Source organism: Hipposideros armiger, unplaced genomic scaffold, assembly GCF_001890085.2.
Source record: "Hipposideros armiger isolate ML-2016 unplaced genomic scaffold, ASM189008v1 scaffold_38, whole genome shotgun sequence".
Classification (NCBI taxonomy): domain Eukaryota; kingdom Metazoa; phylum Chordata; class Mammalia; order Chiroptera; family Hipposideridae; genus Hipposideros; species Hipposideros armiger.
In genome coordinates this window covers 1,007,771-1,030,171 of record NW_017731388.1, presented here as the reverse complement: position 1 = coordinate 1,030,171, position 22,401 = coordinate 1,007,771, and the positions used below count along the sequence as shown (strand labels likewise).

Below are 22,401 nucleotides of genomic sequence, written 5' to 3'. Positions count from 1 at the left end.
TACAGTGTATACATTTGGAGGGGACACATAGGTGTTTGTTGTTTTTTTTCTCTGTACTGTTCTGTATTTTTGATATATTATATAAATATAAAAGATGAAGGAAGACAAAAGGTAACTTATGGTCCTAAATATAATTAAAAAATGAAAAAGGGGGTAAAAATATGTGTTTAGTTTTAATGAACATCCCAGGAAATCCCTCTAGATATTCTTCACTCAATTTAATGAGGATCATAAAACTCTGTATTGAAGTTGGCGCATGGCCACGTACAATGAATAAAACCACCTTGGTGGTAATAACGAAGAACAAAGGGAAAAAGAGAAGGGTTATACAAATACTTGTCTCCACACAGGAGAACAATTTCTGCTACCTCCTCTCTTGTCAATTTTCTAATTATTTACACAGAATGATGGGAGATGTTCCCAAAGCAGGATTCCTGGGATATCCATACAAAGCATGGGGGAAGTCAAATGCTGGAAAGATATTTTGGCCACACTGTAGTTCCACAAACAAGAATTCTTCAGGAAGTCTAGCAATGTTTCTGGAAACCACCATCTCTCTTCTTTGGTGATCTGACCTCACTCAGACGGCTCAGAACAACTTAGCAGCTGACACACAGACAACAAAAGCATCCTGGGAGCTTACCTTTCTCTCAAGCTCTTTGGTAATCGCATCCAGAACCACCTTGTGGTGGGCAAACACTAGAAACTTCTCTTTTCCACTTTCCAGCAGGTCCAGGATATATTCACTGCATTTGACAATGAGAGCACAGTAAATTGAACACATGCTCATCCAGTTGAGGTTAATTACTGAAAAGTGACTATCTGTAGCAGACACCTTCTGGGTACCTGTCCTCCCCAGCCCGTTCGCTCCCTTCTCTGAGAGCTGACCTCTTCTCCTTTCCCTCCTGCCAGGTCGCTTGAATAAAAGAAGCAAAATTATGAGCTGTGGGGCAGCAAGCCATCTTTTGCCAGGTGCAGGAGGCGTACTTCCATACTTTTTAGTCATCTCCCATACACAAACAAATGGACGTATCTGTACGTTTTATGTGTCTCTGATATGTTACTGAAACATTCTTATTACCTGGGATCACAGAAGGTAATTAACAGTTAACACTTTGGCTGCCACTATCTTTATAATGAGTTTTCAACACAAATTGAAATGTCTATAGATCTGAAAATGCCTAGGCGGGGGATTAAGGGATTCTTGACAGTAACTGAATTTCTGGAAGTGTAATATTTAGACCTGAGTAACAATACACGGTCAGAGAAAGCTCTCCAGCTCCTGCCCACATCTGGGCCAGCAGTTAAGTCGGTGCTAAGTGAATTCTTTCCCGAGGCAAAGGAATATGGGGCGAAGCACCTTGTTTGCTTGCTCTTCATTCTCCCTTTAATTCACTTCTCTCTAATACCTACTGGTTTTTGTTTTTGTTTTTTTTTTGTTTTTTACTTCCTGCCCCTTACCTGTAGCAGTGGTCTTAAAGGAAGGCAGCTACCCCTGGGGACTGCAGGGGGAGAGTTACCCAGTCAGCATACCCTGGAGGCTCCGGGGTGCCCTGCAGAGGGGTCCCAGTCCCAGTGCAGGTCACGGCTCCTGCAGGGTGGCGGGAGGGTGAGCTTCCTCGGACACAACAGGCATTTGCTCCGCCTGAGGCCATCCCCACATAGTGTGTCTGGGCAGAGAACAGACACTGCCCTCCTCAGAGACGGACACGTGGCAAAGGTTTCCAGTTACAGCAGGCGGTGGAAAGATAAGTGGACTGTCCTCTAAACATCTAAGAATTATTTTCAACAATACTATGGCCAACCAGGGTAAGGATTTAAGTTCAATTTAAGAACGAAATAGAATCTATTTTAATTAGTTTGAGACATAAAATTTGCCGTGATATAAGTAAAAATGTTTATTGCTACAGCACTAAAAAGTCACAAGACCATGAAATCCACATGGCCAACTCACAGTTGCCAGAGGCCCCCATTTTGCTAATGCCTCTTTCTGCTCTACGACTCAGACTTGGTTTGACTGCTCCGCCCTTCCCCGCGTCCCTAGGCTGCCAGGCTAAAAGTATTTGCCTACTACAATAACCCTGGCTTTCATGTTGAAAAATGCCCCTTAAAAAATAAAAACAAACAACAGCAAAAAAGGGAAGAAAAACAACTAGCAGAGGAAATTGCGGTTTTAAGATTTATAATCTAATTTCCGCCTACTAGCTGTGGGACTCTGAGGTCCAGAGATTTTCATGAGATTTACTCAGTTTCTGCATTTAAAAAATTGCACCTATATGACTCAATATACTGATTTCACAAAGAGGCTGTAAACGTGAAATGGGTTAACAAATGTCAAAATTGTTGGAATGACAAAGCACTATATAATTTATAACAGAATTTTGAAAAAGTATGTGTGAGGTGTGTTACGGACTGAATGCTTGTGTCAAAACATTCATAAATGGGACGGTATAGGAAGGCGAAGCCTATAGGAGGTGATGGAGTTAGGGGTCTTCTTATAAAAGAGACCGAGAGTGCACCCTTGCCCCGTCCACCATGTGAGGATGCGGTGAGAAGAAGGCTGTCTGCAAGCCAGGAAGAGAGCTCTCCCCAGACTCTGAATCTGCTGGCACCTTGAACTTGGACTTCCTAGCTGCTAGAGCTGTGAGAAGTAAATGTTTGTTGTTTAAGCCACCCATTCTATCAGTCTGATATTTTTGTTATGGCAGCCTGAACGGACTAAGACAAGGTATTACCAAGTTCATTTATGAGGTGGCAAAATGATTAGATTTATAATTTCATACGGAAATGGTTGGTTCTGGGCCCAGCCCTCAATAAACCCTGAGTTTTGCAGGTCACATGCTGAGAGTGCGAGGGAAAGGGCTGACACCCTTGCCGTCTGTTACTTGGCAGCGTTTGAAAAACGGGTTAGCGGGGACAATTCAGATTCTTTTCTGAGAGATAAGTTTCCAGGCCATAAAAACCACATCTGGAGTTCATTAGTCTCAAAACGGTACCATAAATGAAAAGGGCAGTTCCCAAAGGGTGAAGGGGGGCTGGCCAACATTCAGCAGTCTTTGTGCAGAATCTGAGATTTGAATACTGCAGCGAACTCACTCTCTTACCATATTTAGGGGTGCGGAGGGTGAGGCTGGGAGATCTGGAGGCAGAGTGAGAGGGTGAGGTAGGCTGTGTCTCCACTTACCCACAGATCTCAGTCCCCACAGCCAATCTGGCACCGCTCAGCCCACACCAATCCATTTTCAGTGTAATTTAATCACTTGGGCCATTATCCTGTCAGAGTCTCCCATGAATGTTAAACAATAAAAAAGTCAGGCCAACTGCACGTCATCGGAATTGCCTCAAGTTTCTACCACAGTGATACTTGAACATGAATGGGTTTTTCTTTCTTTAAGAAAGGCAGGCAATTGAGATTTTTTTTCAAGTCAGTGAATAATTCTAAGAATAGAAATTACCTCAGCTTTAGTTTATAAGGCAGAAGGAGAACTAGGTGTGACAATGACCCCTTGCTCATATCTTTTGAACAAACTGAAATTTTCCTTTCTCTGTAGATAAATAATGGCTGAAACTTCATGTCTTTCGAGAAGACCAAAGAATCACCTAAGGCAGCTTCTCCGTCTTTTATGAAAGACCTTTTTTCCTACAGGCAAGTGAATACAGTTCCCCCATAAAAGGAAAACTCCCCCTTAGTGTCACCCCACCCTCCTCACATGTGACAGCAGCTCCAGCTCATCTGAGCTCAGACAGGATCTCACAGGGACCCCAAGCACATCCTGGCAGCATTCCAGTGACAAGCCTACTCATGCCTTGTGGGTGATGAGGCTGTGATGCCCTAAACCTTATATATTTAAGGCAGCTGTAATTGGAATCTGATAATTTCTTATAGAGCAGTAACACCATTCTGGCAAACTAAGATATAGGTGTTTCTTTTAAAGATGAGAGAGAGAGAGAGAGAGAGAGAGAGAGAGAGAGAGAGAGAGAGAGAGAGAGAAAGAGAGAGAAGTCGACACTTCGTGACTACTTACATGACACATGGGATTTTAGCTTCGGCTGTTTTGTTGAAGAACACAAGAAGGGCTTCTCTCTGCTGTCCTTTCTGTGGAGAGAAGTCGCGGATTTAAAGTTTCCTACTCAGAGAACTCTAAGATGACATAATTATCACCACTATGAGCTTTACAAATCCTAACACCAATCATCAGAGCCAGGGGACCCTGACTTATCCACTCACTTTAGCCAAGCCACAGGGACTGCTTGAACTCTGGATTTGTCATCAGATGCATGGCATAATAGTTCCTCTGTCACCCACTGAGAACTGTTGTGAGAATACAATGAGGCAAGGAACGTGCAAGTTCTTTGGAAAGGCATTTCAGGTAGGGCTTCAGCATACACGCCTAGCTCACGTGATCAGCTGAAATGCAGCCTTGCTAAGCACACCTATTATATTTACGACAGCCTGGGGACAACTTACACATGACATTGGCCCAACGTGTTTGTGCCTCCCCCTTTTCTTCTGCCAATTTGTGTCCACCCGACTGACCAAGCTTACCTCCATCCAAACTTACTAAATCAATTCCTACTGACCCCAACTAGTTTATTCTAACCTCATCTCAAAACCACTGCTCAAGGGTTTCTGGCCTGTGTCCCACATAAGGTGAATGACTTCTCAGGAGAAGACACCATGTTTTCTCTATCGTTTGCATCTAAATAAATCCTAATAAAGCATGCTAACAATAGTTTCATAATAACATGAGCTAACATTTACTATCACTCTGGGCTCCCAGAGATGAAAGATACTCTTGTTCCCATTGGTAGGGCACTGTCTCCTTCCACTAGCAAGCATGGGTTTACACCTTCTCGCGCAGGGCCTGTGAGGCCAGTGAGTGACAGGACAGCCTCCTCATGGAACAAAGAAGTAAGCCAACAGGAATAACATCTATGGTCCAGAACTCCTTATCCTGGGTCCTTACTAACTCAGGAAGGCAGCCACAGCCAGACGGTACCTTAAATTATTGATACCACAGATGGTGGAAAATGCTGCCTAGTCAAAAGAGCTTCTTGGCTTTAAACAGTATCTTTCCTCTAGGGCTTGAGATGAGAAGGAAAAAAAATACCCAGGAATGCCTGGGGGCACTTACAGGGTTGTGGACCCTTTTCACGTCTACATGGATCGTGGCACAGAGGCCACTGTCCCTCTTGTTTGGTGGCAGCAGTCCAACTTAATAATTTAATAACTTAAACTTCCTGGGACCTCATGTTAAAGATGCAACTCCATGGAAGTGTATGTGAACTTCTCAGCTACAGGCCCAGTTTAGACTCTGCTGAGGCTCTGGACACACACGCAACCTGAGCACACAAACCTCATGAATTCCATCCATGTACCCTCACAGGGTCCCTCGCAGCAGGTCAGGCCCTATAACCTAATGCAGTCCCTAGTAGGATATGCTAAAGGGACAAGTCAGGGTCCTTGTGACGACCTCACCTGCAGTGTGTCTGCCTCAAGCAGACTGCACCCCAAGCATCCTCAGTCTACGATTTTCCTCCTGTGTCCTTCAGACTGTCGTTATTCTTGTCAGGTCCATCCCTCCCATCCACCTACACTCCCCACTTGCTAATAAGAAAGGGAGAGGGCAAAACAAACAGGAGACATGATGGAAGGCACTTTCGGAAACCCTGCCCCAAGATTTACCACACAGAGCTGAGGCAAGTACAAGGAAACAAACACCTTTACTGCACATGGTTGGTGGGACGGCCCCCTAGGCTGACCTTTTTGGGAATCATTTGTCAATGTGTGCTAAAGCCTTCAAAATATGCCCAACCCTATGATCCAGCAACTTACTCCCTAAAATTTATCCTCATGGTACCATCGGGTGCACACAAGTTCACATGTAAGTCACTTTTCCAGTGTAGTGTGACTTAGAATAGTGCACAACTGAATTAAATGCCCAAGTGAAAATGGCTGACAAAATTATAATATAGTCACGTGAGAAAACACTATACAGTGTTTTTTTTTAAAATTTTATTGAGGAACAGTGCATTCTTCCAGGACCCGTCAGCTCCAAGTCAAGTAGCTGTCCTCAATCTAGTTGTGGAGGGCATATCTCAGTGGCCCATGCGGAAATTGAACCGGCAACCCTAGTATCATGAGCCTTCACTCTAACCACCTGAGTCAACCAGCCACCCCTACGCTATGCAGTGTTTAAATGTTATGTCTTAAAAGAACATTTAACAACATGGAAACGTGTTCATGATATAGCTTTGTAACCTGTTTTCTTCCTCGCTTGGTATATGTTTATATGATCCCAATTTTACTTTCAAAACATATATGCTATTTATTACATACATGTTATATATATGTATACACACATATATGGGTATATATAGATATATATACATGTTTATATATAAACTATATTTTAAAGCAAAAAATATATACATACATTTTATAGCAAAAATATGCTGATGATATATGCAAATGATGTGCTGAAATTATGTGATATAAAAGATGGGTGAATCTTTTTTACAGTGTAGTAATAAAAGTACTTACCTATTGTAAGTACTTTCTTTTATTTTTCAGACTTTATACAACAGACATGTTGAATTTTTAATGTGAGAGAAATCAAGTTTTATCTTAAAAAAAAAAACAAAACTCCCTAAACTGGGTAGACAGAATACTTGTCCATTAATGATCTCACATCTTTTGCCAGCCACGGACAAGGAAATTTTAAATAACCTGCATTTTTTTGTTCCTGCCTCCTAGACTTTTATCAAATTAGACCCACTGGGGTTTTGAATTTATTTTTCTATGTTGGAAATTTGAATGGCCTGTCAAATGGCAGAAGTGTGAACTGATATTGTCACCAGGAAGCCTGCATGGCCTCATTCCATTTTTCTGCTTGTAGTCTTGCTGATCAAAAAAAGGCTTTAGACAAAAGATGATTATAGCCAGCTTTTCTTAGCCTGTGAAGAGATATCTATTATTTCAGCTGAAAATGAGAAAAAGTTTTCATTGTACATTATATTTTATAAATTGGCTGCTTCACCTTGGCTTCTGTGATTTAAAGCTTTTTTTTAAATAGTCTTCCTCCAGATGGGAAGATGCGAGGGAACAAAGAAAAAAAATCAGTTTTTGACAGGTCAGCACTGCTTTGCTGGAGCCACCATAATGTGCAAAATTGCTGGGAAACTGGGCCTAAAAAGTAACTAGAAAAACGGAGGGTGGGTGAGTGACTTCCTGTAGATTCAGAGGCCTCCTTATTTGACTAAAACCATAAAACTATGATTCCCCCACAGCTGGTCAAGGTGAAGAAGCAGTGTCGACGGCCACCGAGTCCAATGGCCACCCCAGCCGACACTGGCTCCCCTTCCTGAGCTCAGTCAGGTGCTGCTCCTGATCCAACCCCCAGTTTACAGATGCACCAAACTGGTGGCTTTAAGAGTAAGAAAGGTTCTGATGGTCCAAACTGCAAAGCTCATAAATTTGTTTTCTCCTTGGATTTTCCATTACAAAAATGAATTTAAAGAACACAAAGGAGGGCCGGCCTAGTGGCTCAGTTGGTTAAGAGTTGGCTTGGGAGTACGAGCTCTGAGCAGCAGGGCCATTGGTTCGGTTCCCACATGGGCCAGTGACGCTGTGCCCTCTACAGCTAAGATGGTGAACAACAGCTCGACCTGGAGCTGGGCTGCCGTGAGTCGCCGGCGACAGCATAAGCTGCAGTGGGGTTGCAGTGGGCTGCTGTGAGCTACCATGAATGGCCAGTAGCCAGTGTGAGTGGCCAGCAGCCGGTGAGAGCTGCCATGAGCCGCAGTGAGCGGCCGTCCAATGGCCAGCGACCGACTGCCTCACCCGGGAAGAGCGCAATGATAATACCAACATGGGCCAGTGAAGCGACGTCCTCCACAACTAGACTGAAGAACAAAAGGACAGCAACTTGTCTGTTCCCCTCCCCCAACTCCCCAATAAAATCTTTAAAAAAAAAAAACACAAAGGAGAACCACATTTTCAAGGATTTATCTTGCTATCAGAAAGAATTCAATGTCTGGCTTCAGCATGGTGCTGAAGGTAATCTATACCAACTCAATTTCTCTCTTTCAGGGACAAACTCTTAATTTTCCTAAGACTCCATGGAAGGAGACAGCAACTCACAAGCATGGGACTGAGAAGAGCTCTAGGCTCTTTCTCTGCTGAATTCTTGAAGAATTACAATGCAATTTAGGCTTCATTTTCATAATCTGGAAAATAGCATTAGACTCTGGGATGCTGAAGAAGTACAGGCGATAGTCACCCTATAGGTGGGGTTCTTTTCCGAACAGTTGGTACTCTCCTTATGTACTTTTCCAGCACCAAGTCCAGGAGGCACGTCATGGCTTCCTTTTTTAGGTAAGAAAGAATCAAAATATCCCAAATAATTTAAGGGATTTGCATACTACCAGAAGTTATAAAACACCAAACATTCCTGATTTCCATGGCTCAGACTAGTCAATTTCACATCATTGACTATAAACTCAGAAACACAGCCTTCTGGGAGATTATAAATGCTACCTCTGATATCATCTTTGAAAAGAGCCACTCCCTAACTTGAAGAACTATGAAAGTTGGCAGGAAGTTTAACAAATGCTTTCAAACCTTGCTGCACTAAGTACAAAATCCCCATACTTCTATTTCTTTTTCTTTTTGGCCACATTGCACAGTTTACGGTTGCATCTTGGCTGGTTAATAGGATTTTTGTCCTCAATTCAAATGCCCACTGATTGCTTTTTCAGTTGTCTACACTGGCTGTTCTCAACCTGATTCAGGAGGTAGACCAGGAACAGGCGAGGGTGTTCTTCTCTGGGAAGTTCCATGAAATACTGCCAGACTTGCTTCCATCACACACACGGGGGACTACAACATAGCATTTGATAAATATTCAGATCTTTGCAGCTAAAAATATCACGTCTGAATTTTTTCCATTAATATTATATTTGCTATACTTATTCACTGGCTTGCTTATCTAGTGGGCAAAAGTTAGTAGGCATTAAAGGTTTAAGAAACTTATAAGAAAAAACTTAACACTAAGAAGAAATTTTCCATTCATTTAATTTTTATCTTTAGAAATCAGAAAAGGCCTCCAAGAAGGATTTAGCAACAAAACGCTCTGGTTCCATTGAAATATAATTTCAGGACTGCTGGTCTGTACGTCCACATCAGCATCAAGGATCTTTGTTTGAAAACTCCACAGCAAAAACATTATGCCTGCTCATTTCCTCCAGACCATCCAGATGGTTATATGTAATAGATATAAATTAAATACAGCCTGACAATTGACCCGTGCATCCTCTACCCTACCCTCTGTTTCTTAAAAGTTACCAGTTAGTTTGGCTCATCATACGGTAAAATAACGTTTTTTAAAAATCACGCATTCTGTCTCTGGGCATTTTATTTATTTTGTAATTTCCCAGAAGGCTGATATCTCATCTAGGTCTAAGTTTTTTTTACACAGGGTAACACCAAGCCTAGATAATGCTTTATGATAATGCTAAAAAATGTCCATGATTGTTATTTTTTTGACAATGAAAATTGCAAGGTTTGTCCCAAGAGGACAGAAAGAGAGTTGATGTGGATTACTTTATGGTACTTAGCATAGTAAGATACTAATGACAGATATCAAATCAAAATGTTTTGAAAGAAATAAAACCAGCATAGTGGAAAGAACCTTAAAATATAGGGGTAACAGGCTTGCATACAGCCTCAGTTCTGCCACAGAGAAGCCACAGGACCTTGGGTGAATCGCGGTTTCTAGGAGCCTCAGTTTCCCTGTATTAAAATGGGGACCCTACAAACTTCCTGCCGACCACATATGGCCGTAATAAGGAAGCCAAGGGTTAAGAGGGGTTGAAAACTTGACTTCATTAAATATCTGTCCATTTGTTATTTTGACTAAAGCAAATGACATGAGATGGTTAAAGGGTTAACATATTTATCAAATAAACATAGAACTAATTTCTAACAACTGTTCCTATACTGAGGCATTGTCAAAATACACTAAGCATAAATTCCAAGTTTCTTTGAGGGATTCAGAATATATATCACCATCCTGCAATTGCCCTGGGGCTTACTTTTATGTCCATCCATCAGCAGTGATCTACACAAAGCTGCAAATTAATAAGAGATTCTGCAGTAGACTAGGTAGGCTGAGAAATGAAATGGGCTCACCATCCTTGCCCAGGGAGGTGGGAAGAGGTTACGGAAAGACAAGTTCAGAGGACTCTGGGTCATCTCCGTAGAGGCCCTCCCGGGAAGAAACGCCTGTGAACACAAATTCCAAATCCCTATCTCCAGCCCCAGACTCACAGAGTGGTTCTTGGTGGTCATTTCCTTGGCTGCGGCATCCAGGGACACTTTGACCTTGGCATTGATCTGACCTGGGACGATCAACACCATCTTGCGCTGTTTGGCTGGGAGCTGGGACAGGACATCAGATTTGAGGCGTCGCAGCATGACGGCTTCCTCCAGCAGCAGCTTCAGCTCTCCCAGGTTGGAGGAGCCTGAATAATCCCATCCCCAGGCATGCTGCGGAGGAAGGACAGAGATGCAGCCCGTTACGCTTTCCAGGGCCACGTTGACAGGGCTGTCGCCTTCAGGTAGGTTTCTCTACGCACCCCCTTCTCTTCCCCTGGCTTTGTTCAGAGAACGCCAAGGGGCTTAAAAGGATGACTAAAACCCCATATGCCAAACAGGAAGGAAAAGGGAAAAAGAAGTCAGGGATGAGGCGAACACACAACATGTATCATGGCGCTCTATAATTTCGCACTAAGCTTTCTAGCAGCGAATGCAAGATGTCAGCAGTCTGGTGTCCGTGACATTAAAAATAAACAAGACACCAGCTTGTCAGACTATTTCTGCACACTAAATACATAAATGATCTTCCCTAGGGCTTAATTAAAGAGTCCATCGCGCAATGGAATAACGAATGTTGTCAGTAATACCTTTATCGGATTAGATTTCCAGGGATTTAAAAAGCTGTTGGTCCTCGGTACGGGTCACACCAACACGACCAAGAGCAACATGGTAAACACAGTCGCAGGGTTGGTGGTGGCATTGAAGGGAGGAGCCCAGAACACAGGTTTTTGCCAGTCTGGCTGAAACCAGAGGTGGGGTTCAGGGTGCCCAGGCAGTCCTTCATGAACCTGGCTCCCTCATTTAGTAGCTCATGGGGGGCAGTGAGCCAGAATGTCTACTCCCTGGCAGAGCTAGAGAAGGTGCTGTCAAAGCAAGTAAAAACCCTATCTTTCAGACTGATTTCTACAGTCTTATAAAAACAAACAGGGAGGCAGGGTGTCTACTTCCTTCTAGTTTTAATATAGTTTAAAGTCACTCATCTCCCCTCCTGCCTCACCCTCCCCTGGACTGTGAACGAGGGATGGGTGAGCCTTGCTCATTTCCGAGGGCCAGCGGACCCGGTGTAATTGTGGAGACATGGCAGGTGTCCCATAAACCTTCGTAAAATTGAGACTACGAAGAGACAGTCAAAGGTGGAGAAATAAAATGATCAAAAAGTGCTTCTTTTAAAAAACTACTCTGAGATCAACTGGAAGTTCTCAGCAAATGCCTTCATGGTATGTGGTCGAAAATGAGCTCAGCACGGGGCACTCTCTTCAGTGGCTTCTACGAATCCAAGAAGCCGGCCCTGGCCTACCAGCCAGGCACAAGTGGCTATCATAATTATTTTGGGTATCATACTCCTAAGTTCTAATATTATCCACTCGTAATCTTGCAGGTTAAAACCCAATAATACCAAAAATTTTAAATTGGACTTTGCAAAGCACTTCAATTTACACTGTAAGTGTTTTGTTTGAATTTAAGTAGACATTTTTAAAGTACTTGAAAAGTTTCATTTTCTTTTAAAAATTATTTAAAAATAAAGTGGAGCATCTTACTTATACATGAACTTAGCAAAGCCCCTGATCGGATGGCATAGGCAATGGGTAAGTGAGCTGCGGTCACTTCTCCAAAGTGTCAGGGTCTTCGATATAAATAGCAACTCAGTGTGTTTGTGATTTGATCACAAAGCAGGAATCCTTAAGGTCTGAATTAATGAGGTTTTAGAGTCCAGCCAGTCCTCTGCAGCAGAGGCACTGTTCACAAGAACAAAGCCAGAGGAACTCAGGATGTGGCTTTATTAAGGTTTACAAAGTTACAGCAGGACAACCAGGAAAAAGGGGACTCAACCTGCACTTGGGAAGGAGACCAAGTTTGGCGTATGAGTTCAGGGCCACGTAAAGCTTCATGGGAAGAGAGTTTAGGCGTGGGGAGAAGTCTGACCTTGCTGTACTAGTGAAGGATGAATTCACTGCCTTGGCCTTGGTTTTGAAAGTAGACATTAGAAGAGAAATTAATGGAACTTCCCTTCTGGCTTTCAGATCATGGATGTCTGGAGCCTGGATTAGAGTTACTGGGGGCTCAGCGAGAAGATGGGGGGCAGCCACCCGCACACCCCCAGCTATGAGACCGACTGGGACTTCTGCTTCTATCCATCACAGCAAACCAAGACCCCAGCACACCAGCCATCAGCTGAGCTGTGTCCCACTGCGGGGAGAGAGTGAGGGAGGCACCAAGCTGAGGAGGAGGAGAGGGCCCTGGACTGTGTCTCTTCCCAAAGGGAAAGCAGCCTAATCCCAGAAGAAAGCAATGCAGCTGACCAAGGAAAAATGAACACCCACACAAACAAGGAGCCGATTCGCTGGGTCATCCTTTCTCAGGTTCTTTTTGGGGAAGAACACTGGAAATGTGCACAGGCTTTTGCCAACCCGGCTATGGCTGCCTGACACTGAGAGGCCCCCAGCTCTGGCCTAGAAACATGCTGGGTCCACCAAGGACACACTGCTGACCTGGAAGGGAGACAGACAAGGACAGAGAGGACATCCTAGGGCTCTGGTCATCTGGGGGTGGCCTGGCTCCTGGAGAAACATGGCAGCCAGGCCTAGTTCAACCTGCAGAAGGCAGAGGGAAGCACGAAGGGTCTGAAAAAATTATGTAAGAGAGGCATTTGTGGATGACAAGTCTCAGAGAAAGACCTCCCAATTACTTGGGGCAGAGGCTCTTTGGCCATCCACAGTTTGAACCTACACTTTGAAAAGGCAATCGGCAACATCAGTCCTGCCAGGGCTGACAGGATGTCAGATCTGATCAGTCCATATGAGGAAACTGAAGCCGCAGGAGGAACCACGGGCAGGTTCCCCGGCAGCTGCAGCAGCCCGTTCTATCTGTGTTCCTTCGTTCACTGAAGTCAGCTCCCAAACTGCAGAGACGAGGGTCTCACCAGCCAAGGCTTATGCCACGTCTGGAGCGGCCCAGTGCAAGGACTCTGCAAAATTCAACTGTACAAAGTGTGGGGATCACACACACGACGTATGTGACGTGTGATCTGTTGGTTGATGAGGAGATCCAGTGATAAAAGAGAAAAACATGGGGTCCTCCTCTTCTACTCCTCTCAACCTTCCTGACGCCTTTCCTTCTGGCTTACGAGAGAGAATATTTGTAGCAGCTACAATTATTATGACCTATATTCAAAGGTGAGGTACTGCGGGATCTGGAGGAAAGCCAAGCAATGAATTTATCCTTCAACAGCCGTCTTTTGTCTGGCAAGGTCATCCTTTTGAAGTGGGTGGCTTTGGAAGAGACACAAAAGATCCTGAGAGGAGAACAGTGTCCCACGCTCAAAAGGCTCGATCAGGTTAATGAACATTAATGAACTCAATGGCCCAACAGGGGGAATTTGAAATTTGTGAATAATGTAATTTAAATGTTTAAAACACGTTTATTTTCTCCACGTATAAAAGTAATCCATTTTGGTGTAATTACCGTCCAGTCATATATGAGAGAGGAAGAGAGAGGAGAGAGAGAGAGAGAGAGGAAGGAAGGAAGGTTGGAAGGAATGGAGGGAGAAAAAGTTTTGCATCCTACTTTTTGCACTTTTGTATTGCCCCATGTCATTAAATAAACATTTTTTTTTTCAGTTTTAAAAAAAAGAGGTTTCAGAAATCGAGATTTTGGTTGCAATGGCACTTGTGTCTTCTGCTGCCATTTTTAGAGAACAGAAAGCACACAGATTGTAGCTCCTGAGACGCCTGCCCTGCTGGCACCGTATTCATAGAAATAACTGTAGGTCAGGGGGCTTCCGGCTTGCCGACCAAGCACACCTCACTACAGTAAGTCCACATTTACCAGCCAAGGCTCACTGATGGGAGCCCCCCCAGACCCCCTGAGATCATGCTCCCCTCTCCACCTATTCAAACGCTTCCTTTGCCTTTTTTGAGTGGAGTCTTTTCTTCACTTTTTCAGAGGATGTTGTCATACTTCTCCCAAGCCAAGTGACCTTCGCCTGCCTCATCTACTTTCCTCCCTCTGCCTAAGGCCTCAGCCTCACCTCCAGCTCACCTCAGCACCCTACATACCTACATACACATCCGCCACTGCTCCCTCTATTCGAAAACACTAACCTGGAATCACCATGAGGGTTAAAACCAGGAGGAACTGTTCTCACCTGACCCTGAGGGCATCCCCGGGTCAAAGCAGAGCTAAAATCTTGGTCTAGCTCCCTGGCCGGTGCTCTTCTGACCATACCACGGCCAAAGAGAAGGGACAGAAAGGTGAGTGTCAAAATCAGGGTGAGGGAGGGTGAGCTGGCGAGGGGTGAGAGAATCGATACCCGCTTGGCGTCACAGTAGCGAAGTCCAAAGGTGTGGAACTGAGGGAAGAAAGTTGGCTTGACTGCAATGATCTGCGTGTAGAGCTCTGCAGGCCGCGACAGGGCTGGTGTGCCTGACAGTAAGATCACCCGCTTGGCAACCTGGAAAACAAACAGCCAGAGGTGCTGAGAACACACAGGGCAATACCTGTGGAATATCCCAAACGCCCAATGACACAGGAGCCCCAGGGACCGCACAACGCCCTGAAACTAGCACGAAAACCTTTCGCTTCCTGGGCACTCTGGTTGCTGGCAGTTTGCAAGTTTAATCGTCTCAGAACCAAGGCAGATCTAGTTTCCGGAGACACTAAAGACTGGACTCACTTCAGAGCTTTGTGTGGTCCATGACCTGGGATCTCGAAGCGAAGGTGCCATGACCAGAGAAAGAGAGCAAATGTGTCCCGAAACCTCACTGTGTGACCCCCTGGGAGAAGTTGGATGTCAGCCCCTGCGTAACCTTTGTAGCATGCTCTGCCCATGTCTATGTTGGCACTTAGCACATGACACTGAATTGTCTTTTCTGTCTTCCTCACTAGGCTGCAAGCTTCTTTACATTAAGGACTAGGCCGTGTTCATGTTCATTTTCTCTAGCGCCGTCCCTGGTACAAAATAAGTAATAAAAAAATGTTCATTGCATGCTGACAAATAGGATGAAGGAGGCTAACTAGTGTCCTGGAACCATGGAGTCAACTTAAAGAATCCAGCATTGGACGAGGAAGTGGAAGTAGGGGAGGTGGCAACAGCTCTGAACCTGCAGCATGGATTTCTGACGTTCAAGTTGAACTTATGAGCAGATGATGACATCTAGGACGAGCCCTATCTCACTCCCAGGAGGAAGTGTCAGGCATTGCCTGTACCTAAACCACAATTTGATTTTCTTTAGAAGAAAAAAAGAGGCCATCACTAATTCAGCTGCCCAATGTTTTGAGCCTAGAGATTCCTGACTCAAATTCATTTTGTAGTTAATAGGGACTTTCAAAGTGGGACTTGGATCCATTTACACAAAACTCAACCTGGGTCAGCGGTCTGTTCGGCGGTGGAAATAAATAGTTGCTCAGTTCCAATGATGAAGTTCAGGTTGCTCAGGACCCTGACACTAACCTGACCACAGAGGGTCAGACCCAAATATCCCACCTCTTATTAAGATGGGAAAGAGGGTGAGAACAAAAAAGGAGACACTTCCTACTGTTTAGAACATGTAATCGCCAAAGATTACTGGAGGTAAAATTCATTTCAGCCCTGGGAAGGGAGCCTACTGCAGAGCGCAGTCATCTACAAACAGCTTGTTAACCACCGTAACCTTGACTTAACAACAGTGGAATAAGGCCGTCACATGCAGTAAATCGCCTAGGGGAGGAAATTAGGTTTTCAAATGGATACACTTGCCTCATAACAATAAATAAATAAAGGTGCAACAGGGGGAAGAAAACGATTCTTTATAAATATACAGTATATACAATTCTCGAGATGCACTCTTGCCCTCTCAGCAGCCGCCAGTACCAAATTCCATTATGACAGGAGAGCTATGAATTTCTCCAGCTATAATTTTCCACAGTTCAATTACCCAGGCCTTCTAATTTCCTGCCCGGTTTAATGCAGACTCATTAAAATAACAATGAGCTAGGGCCGGCCGAGTGGCTCAGTTGGTTAAGAGCTGGCTCAAGAGTTTGAGCTCTGAGCAACAGCGGTTCGAGTCCAGCCCGAGCTGAGCAGCCGCTGAGCTGCCAACAGGTAGCAGGATGGCTCAGCTAAAAAAATTAAAATAAATAAAATAAATAACAATGAGCTTCTTGAATGACGTCTGTAGCATCGCTTGCCTTGGCTCAAGACCATTTCAATGAAATACAGAAAATGAGAAGTCTTGTCAATAAGGGAAAACCAGCTCATCATCCCAAACCTATTCCCTAGGTCATGGCGATTGTCATCTGCGGCTGGGGCCTGGGCAGCAGCTCAGATCAGGTGACGGAAATTCACTCCAGGGTCCTCTGTCAGGTATTTAAAGGGTTAACACTGAATCAGCTCTCCCATATGCAGCCCAGACTAGGGGGAGATGAAACCGTTGGAAATGGACATTTGTGGGTGTTGAAAAGCAGAGGCAGCATTATGGAAACAAAAAAAGGCCAGCTTTAAAAAGAAAGCAGAAAGATGTCTCATCTAGTGGGTTGTCGGAAAAGTCATGATGTATTTTTTCTGTTTTTCGTTGCAAAAATGCGTCATGACTTTTCCGACAACCCAATATTATGGGCTGACTTAGCCTGCTCCGTGCTCAGCCCTAATATGTTTATATTGTCATCACTGTCACCCATAATACCTTTCGTCATGCCCAGCTACACATGATTTATGTCACCCTCTGCCTCTGAGAACTTCCACTGTAGGAAAATATAACTGCATAAAATACATAAATGAACACTTTACAGTTAACTCCTCTAAGGAGAGAAAGCAGCACCCAAGAAACCTACAATGGAACAATGTAAAAAATAATTTCTGTTTGGTCTGACAGAAATTATGTGACTGACATGAGCAGACACTGTGATTCACAGGGGCAGACGACCTTCAAGGCCATGTTTAGTTGCCTCATGGGTCACAGGTGGAAGAGCCCTGTAGGTTAATAGCACGACAAGGTGGTATATGTAATTTGCCAAGGAGAATCCAATGGAGTAATTCAAAGTAGATAACCTACACAGAGATTTTAAAATACGAGCCAAGAGAATGTTCTAGTGTAGAGAAAACAGTGCAAGTTGCTTTAAGTTCAGACAAGAAATGGTATGGGAATTCTTCATCACTTTCTGTTGTTGCCTCTTTCTTTTTCCCAACTGAGCTAATAACTTGCTTTACTGAATTATTCTGATTGGCTAGAACATATTTCACCAGGACCCCAGAATAAGAAAAAGGTCACACTCCTCAAAAAGCTCAGTCCCATTCTTACACCCAGTATTATTCCTAACGGCATTCTCAATAAAGATGATGCTACAAGCAAAGTCCCCTGTGATTGAGAAATAGGACACGAGAAGGCAGGTGACAGGCACCAATGAGAAGGTCAAGCCTATACCACCCAAGAGTCCCGTTACTCGTCAGCACTGATGTGGCAGAGACATTGGAGCCATGTTTTAACCAGTTCAGAAGTCATTACAGAGTCTTCAAAAATAAGGATAGTGGCAAGCACAGCTTGGGGACAACTGGCCAAAAGTACACAGATCAAGAATAAATGCAGGATCAGGGCCACACCCCAAGAATCAACAAAGGAGTCAATACCTGAGAACTAAGTTAAATCTAAGGCTTGAGAACAAGAGGGAAAACTCAGTACTCAGGAGAAATCCAGGGCCTGGAGTCTGGGGAGAAGGTCGAGGTTCTGTTCTTCACTCTGCTCCTGAGAGACCCTGCTCCCATGACAAACAATCCACACCAAGACAAACGGCATAATTATGACCACCGTTGAGCAGAGGCGCCCCCAGGATCAACAGACGGCCGCTGCCAGTAAACAGCCTTTCTGAGCCTCCAATTAGGTCAGTAGATTTCACATAAAAATGGTTCCTTCTAGGTTCTAGCCTTTTCCCCAACAGACACAAAGTTCCAGTCACAAGTCTGGATGGCGCTGCTTTTACTAAACTGATCTGCATGATAACCATAGTGCTTTCAAGCTAAGCGAGTATCGCTGCTTTCATATTAATGGAATTCTGATGCCACGTATAAGGTAACTGGTTCTTGGGTAAAAACAACAGAATGAAGGCTGTGACTACAGGTGTACTGGTTCAAAAATACCAAAATGTTATGAGACTACATCAAATGGTGTAATTATAGCTGATTACAGTTATGCCATTTTTGACCTTCAAGGCACGCAAAACACATGTGTATAGGTTTTACCAATATAGCACACGTGTTAAAATTAATACTAAAGTGGGTTTTTTTCCCTCTGGAAAAAAACAGTCTATTTTAACTTAAATATTAGATTCCAGTAATTTCATTTTAAGACTGATTCTGTGATGAAATTGAGAAAATTTACTAGAATAGCCGGACCACACGGACTCCTCCTGTAACCTGGTCATACTGGGGAGAGAGCAGACCGTCCAGCTGAGACCTCTCTCCTCTGGACTGAGAGGGGCAGAGTCAGCTCTTCTAGACCCGGAGGAACTGGGATTTCTACTCCCTGCTTGTACAGCATATGAAAAGATGGTCACTGCACTGCTGTACATAACAGCCAGAGCCTGGGTACAAATCCATCAAAAGGGAACAGATAATACATATTATGATAGACTTATATACAACAGAGTTCTATTTGTAAGACTGAGGGCAAGTCATCAGGAATGAGGTGGAATGATTCCCAAGATACACCATTAAGAGAAAAAAGGCAGGTGCAAAACTGTGGTTGTAGCACACTCTAAGAAGAGAGAGAGGAAACATACATGCATGTTCTTAGGTGGGCACAGGCTAATTTTCGGAGGAAAATCGGAAAATCTGGTAACTACGGCTGCCTTTGGGGGGAGAGATCAACGGACTTGGATCAGAGGTGGAGAAAGTTATTTTTCACTGTGTACCCTTTAGTAGTGTTTGATATAGCATCTATTTAAATTATTTTAAAGAAAAAGGAAAAAGAAAAAGCTCATACGTTTTAGACCATATTCTCATCTCATCTAGCCAATCAATAGAGATGTAATATAAAGAGGATTCTGCTCACACAAGAGAAATCATTATTAGGAAAGGATTGTGGGATTCTGAAGTTTTTTTCCCCTCTAAATAAATAATCAGATACTGTTAATAATGTTGTAATTCTGGTTTAACAGTAAAGAGCACTGTACCTAAAACACAGCTAAAGAAAACCCAAACATACATCTCTGCTCAAAACGGAAGATCACTGATGACCTTCGGTGCTGGAGTCGTGTAGAGAGAAAGACCCTGTGGTTCGGGCTGGGGGGGCATGAAGAGGTTATGCCTCGCCAGGCTGGAGCTCAGAGGCATCTATCAAAAGGCTAAGTTACGACACAGCAGTTCTGAGTGCAGAAATTTGTCTTATAAGGACAAAGTATGAAAGTTACAAATATATGGATGATGTTCACTTGCAGAATTATTTGTAACAGCAAAACAATGTCTAACACTAAAGGTTAAATTATGAAATGTGTCCATGCAATGGAACACTCCAAAGCCATTAACAATTATGATCTTGCCCTATACTGACATGTTAGAAAAATAACCCAACTGTTAACAGTGGTTTTCACTGTTGGAGGGGTTAAAGACAATTATAAAAATGTTCTTTATAGCTTTCTGTCTTGCCTACCACATTTGCATATAAAAATAGAACCTTGCTTAGTAGCCCAGGCAAATGCTGCTCTGGGGAAAGAGAGGTGTCACACTTCCCAGGGGACAATGACATTTTCTTACAACCTAAGCAACGTGTTCTCTGCATGGGGCTGCTGTCACCATTTACGAAACCCACATTTTCTGGACATGACTTGGCCTGAGTATCTCACAGGCTGTGTGACATAATCTGACTACTTCATCATGCACATTTGCTGAAAAATCTTAAAATATTAACGAACAGAAAATAATTCTAGGACATGCACAAGTTAGAGGGACAATTAAGTGGTATTAAATTAGGTCCTCATACAGCTTTATTATGTAATATTTACGTGTACTTTATAATTCAACAGCTGTATACACTACAAAGTTATCAACCCCAAAAGTCTAGTTACTATATGTCACAACACAATCGATTCCCTTCACCCCTTTATATATGGCTTTTCAAGGTATATTTACTTCTTCCCAACTCTCTTATTCCAAACTATTTAGATTCATTTCCTTAGAGTATCTAGGTCAGTGGTTCTCCACAGAGATGGGGAAGAGAGATGTAACACCCAGGTGACACCTGGTAATATCTGGAGACAATTTTGGTTGTTACGGCTGGGGGGTACTACTAGCATTTAGTGGGCAGATGTCAGGATGCTGCTAAACATCCTACAATGCCCAGGATAGCTCCCCACAAAGAAGAATTATCCAGCCCAAAGTGTCAATAGTGCCGAGGTTGAGAAACTCCAACCCAGATGAAAATACAACAGAGATGAAAGCATTGGTTAACAGCATAACACAGAATGCCTCAACGCCACCTCCACTCAATCCTGCTAACAGTCCAGTATTGTGTGAAGTCACCATTATAGAAGAGAGTGGCTTCAAGACACCCTCATAAACAGCAGGCTATAGTCACAGCTCCTATTTTAACGTTAATTCACCCCAGTTCTACAGCAAATGCAGAGTAATATGTACTAGTTAACAGTTAAAAAAGAGTTCTTTTAAATATGTCACTTTGACATATGCCCAAGATATTAAAGGTGCAAACGCTGCTTTTAAAAGGTCTGGCTCAGAAGCATGTATTTCAGAAACCAGCACGTGGTCCAGCGTGCTGACCAGGCAATGCCTGCGTTAACAGGTTCATGGCCAAGAAGCTTCCCTATTATACCTCGAATGATATAATCGACCCATTCTGCAGTTTCTTTTGTCTAAACAATCAGGGGAACAGATTTAACGTTAGTTATGGCTGTAATACTGGAACCACAGTACCAAGATGTATTAACTTTTTTCAAAAGAAAATGTATTAAAGCCTCCCCAGAGAAGGGTCACCACTCTGGGAAACACATTTAAGTGTGTCCATAAACGGTTCCCGACTCATAAATATATATGGATAAAATGAGCAGAGAATCGAGGTCTTTAAGTAAAGGACTTATATTTTTAAGTTTGGAGCATATGACATAATCCTGCTTTGGAAGATGTATCATATTACTTGTTATTATTATATTACTTGTTATTCCTAAAACAAAACAAATATGAAGTGAACAGACACTTGTGTGTGTGCTGCAGGAAGGTGGGAAAAATCAAGTTAATTTGCAAATGCTAATAAGCTTCACCGACATTTAGCATATTTGTTTTCCCTAGTTTATGTACAACTTAAAGCTTCTATTTTAAACAATAAAATAAAAGCTACAGTTTTAAAATGCTGGTGCAACACAAAAGCAGCTTTAAAAAGATAAACACACACTTTTGTTTGCTCAGTCTACACCAGGGGTCAGCAAACTGCGGCTAGCGAGCCACATGCGGCTCTTTGGGTACGTACATGTGGCCCTGAAGTAAAACTGAAAATGAAAATAAAACTATCATAGTTTCATTTATATATATATATATATATATATATATATATATATATATATATATTTTTTTTTTTTTTTAAGATTTTTATTGGGGAATTGGGAGAGGGGAACAGACAAGTTGCTGCCCTTTTGTTCTTCAGTCTAGTTGTGGAGGACATTGCTTCACTGGCCCAAGTTGGCACCATCATTGAGCTCTTCCCGGGCGAGGCACATCAGTTGCCGGCTTCGGGACAGCCGCTCACACTGGCTGCCGGCCACACATGGTAGCTTATGGCAGCCCACTGCAGCCAATGCCGTCACCGGCTACTCATGGTAGCCCAGCTCCAGGTTGAGCTGTTGTTCAGCATCTTAGCTGTAGAGGGCAGTGTCACTGGCCCTCATATGTGGGATCCGAACCGGGGCCCTCTGGTGTCCCAAGCCAGCTCTTAACCAGTGTGCCACGCGGCCGGCCCTCATTTATAAAAATTTTAAAGGATATTATTCACATAATGGTGATTTCATTTGTTTTGTGGCTCTTGAATAATTTTTAAATTGTTGTAAGGGAC

General features: G+C 43.4%; 1 protein-coding gene across 3 annotated transcripts in view; it reads right to left on the bottom strand.

The window, feature by feature from the left end:
* SMARCAL1 (SNF2 related chromatin remodeling annealing helicase 1) overlaps positions 1 to 22,401 on the bottom strand; it is a 50,728-nt gene that overhangs the window by 5,577 nt on the left and 22,750 nt on the right. For all 3 annotated transcript variants that reach the window (XM_019638331.1, XM_019638330.1, XM_019638332.1), the window contains 4 exons: positions 14,688 to 14,828; positions 10,331 to 10,549; positions 4,026 to 4,096; positions 644 to 746 (listed from right to left, as the gene is read on the bottom strand). In XM_019638331.1, coding sequence (XP_019493876.1) covers positions 644 to 746; positions 4,026 to 4,096; positions 10,331 to 10,549; positions 14,688 to 14,828 — 534 coding nt within the window. The remainder of the gene's footprint in view (positions 1 to 643; positions 747 to 4,025; positions 4,097 to 10,330; positions 10,550 to 14,687; positions 14,829 to 22,401) is intronic.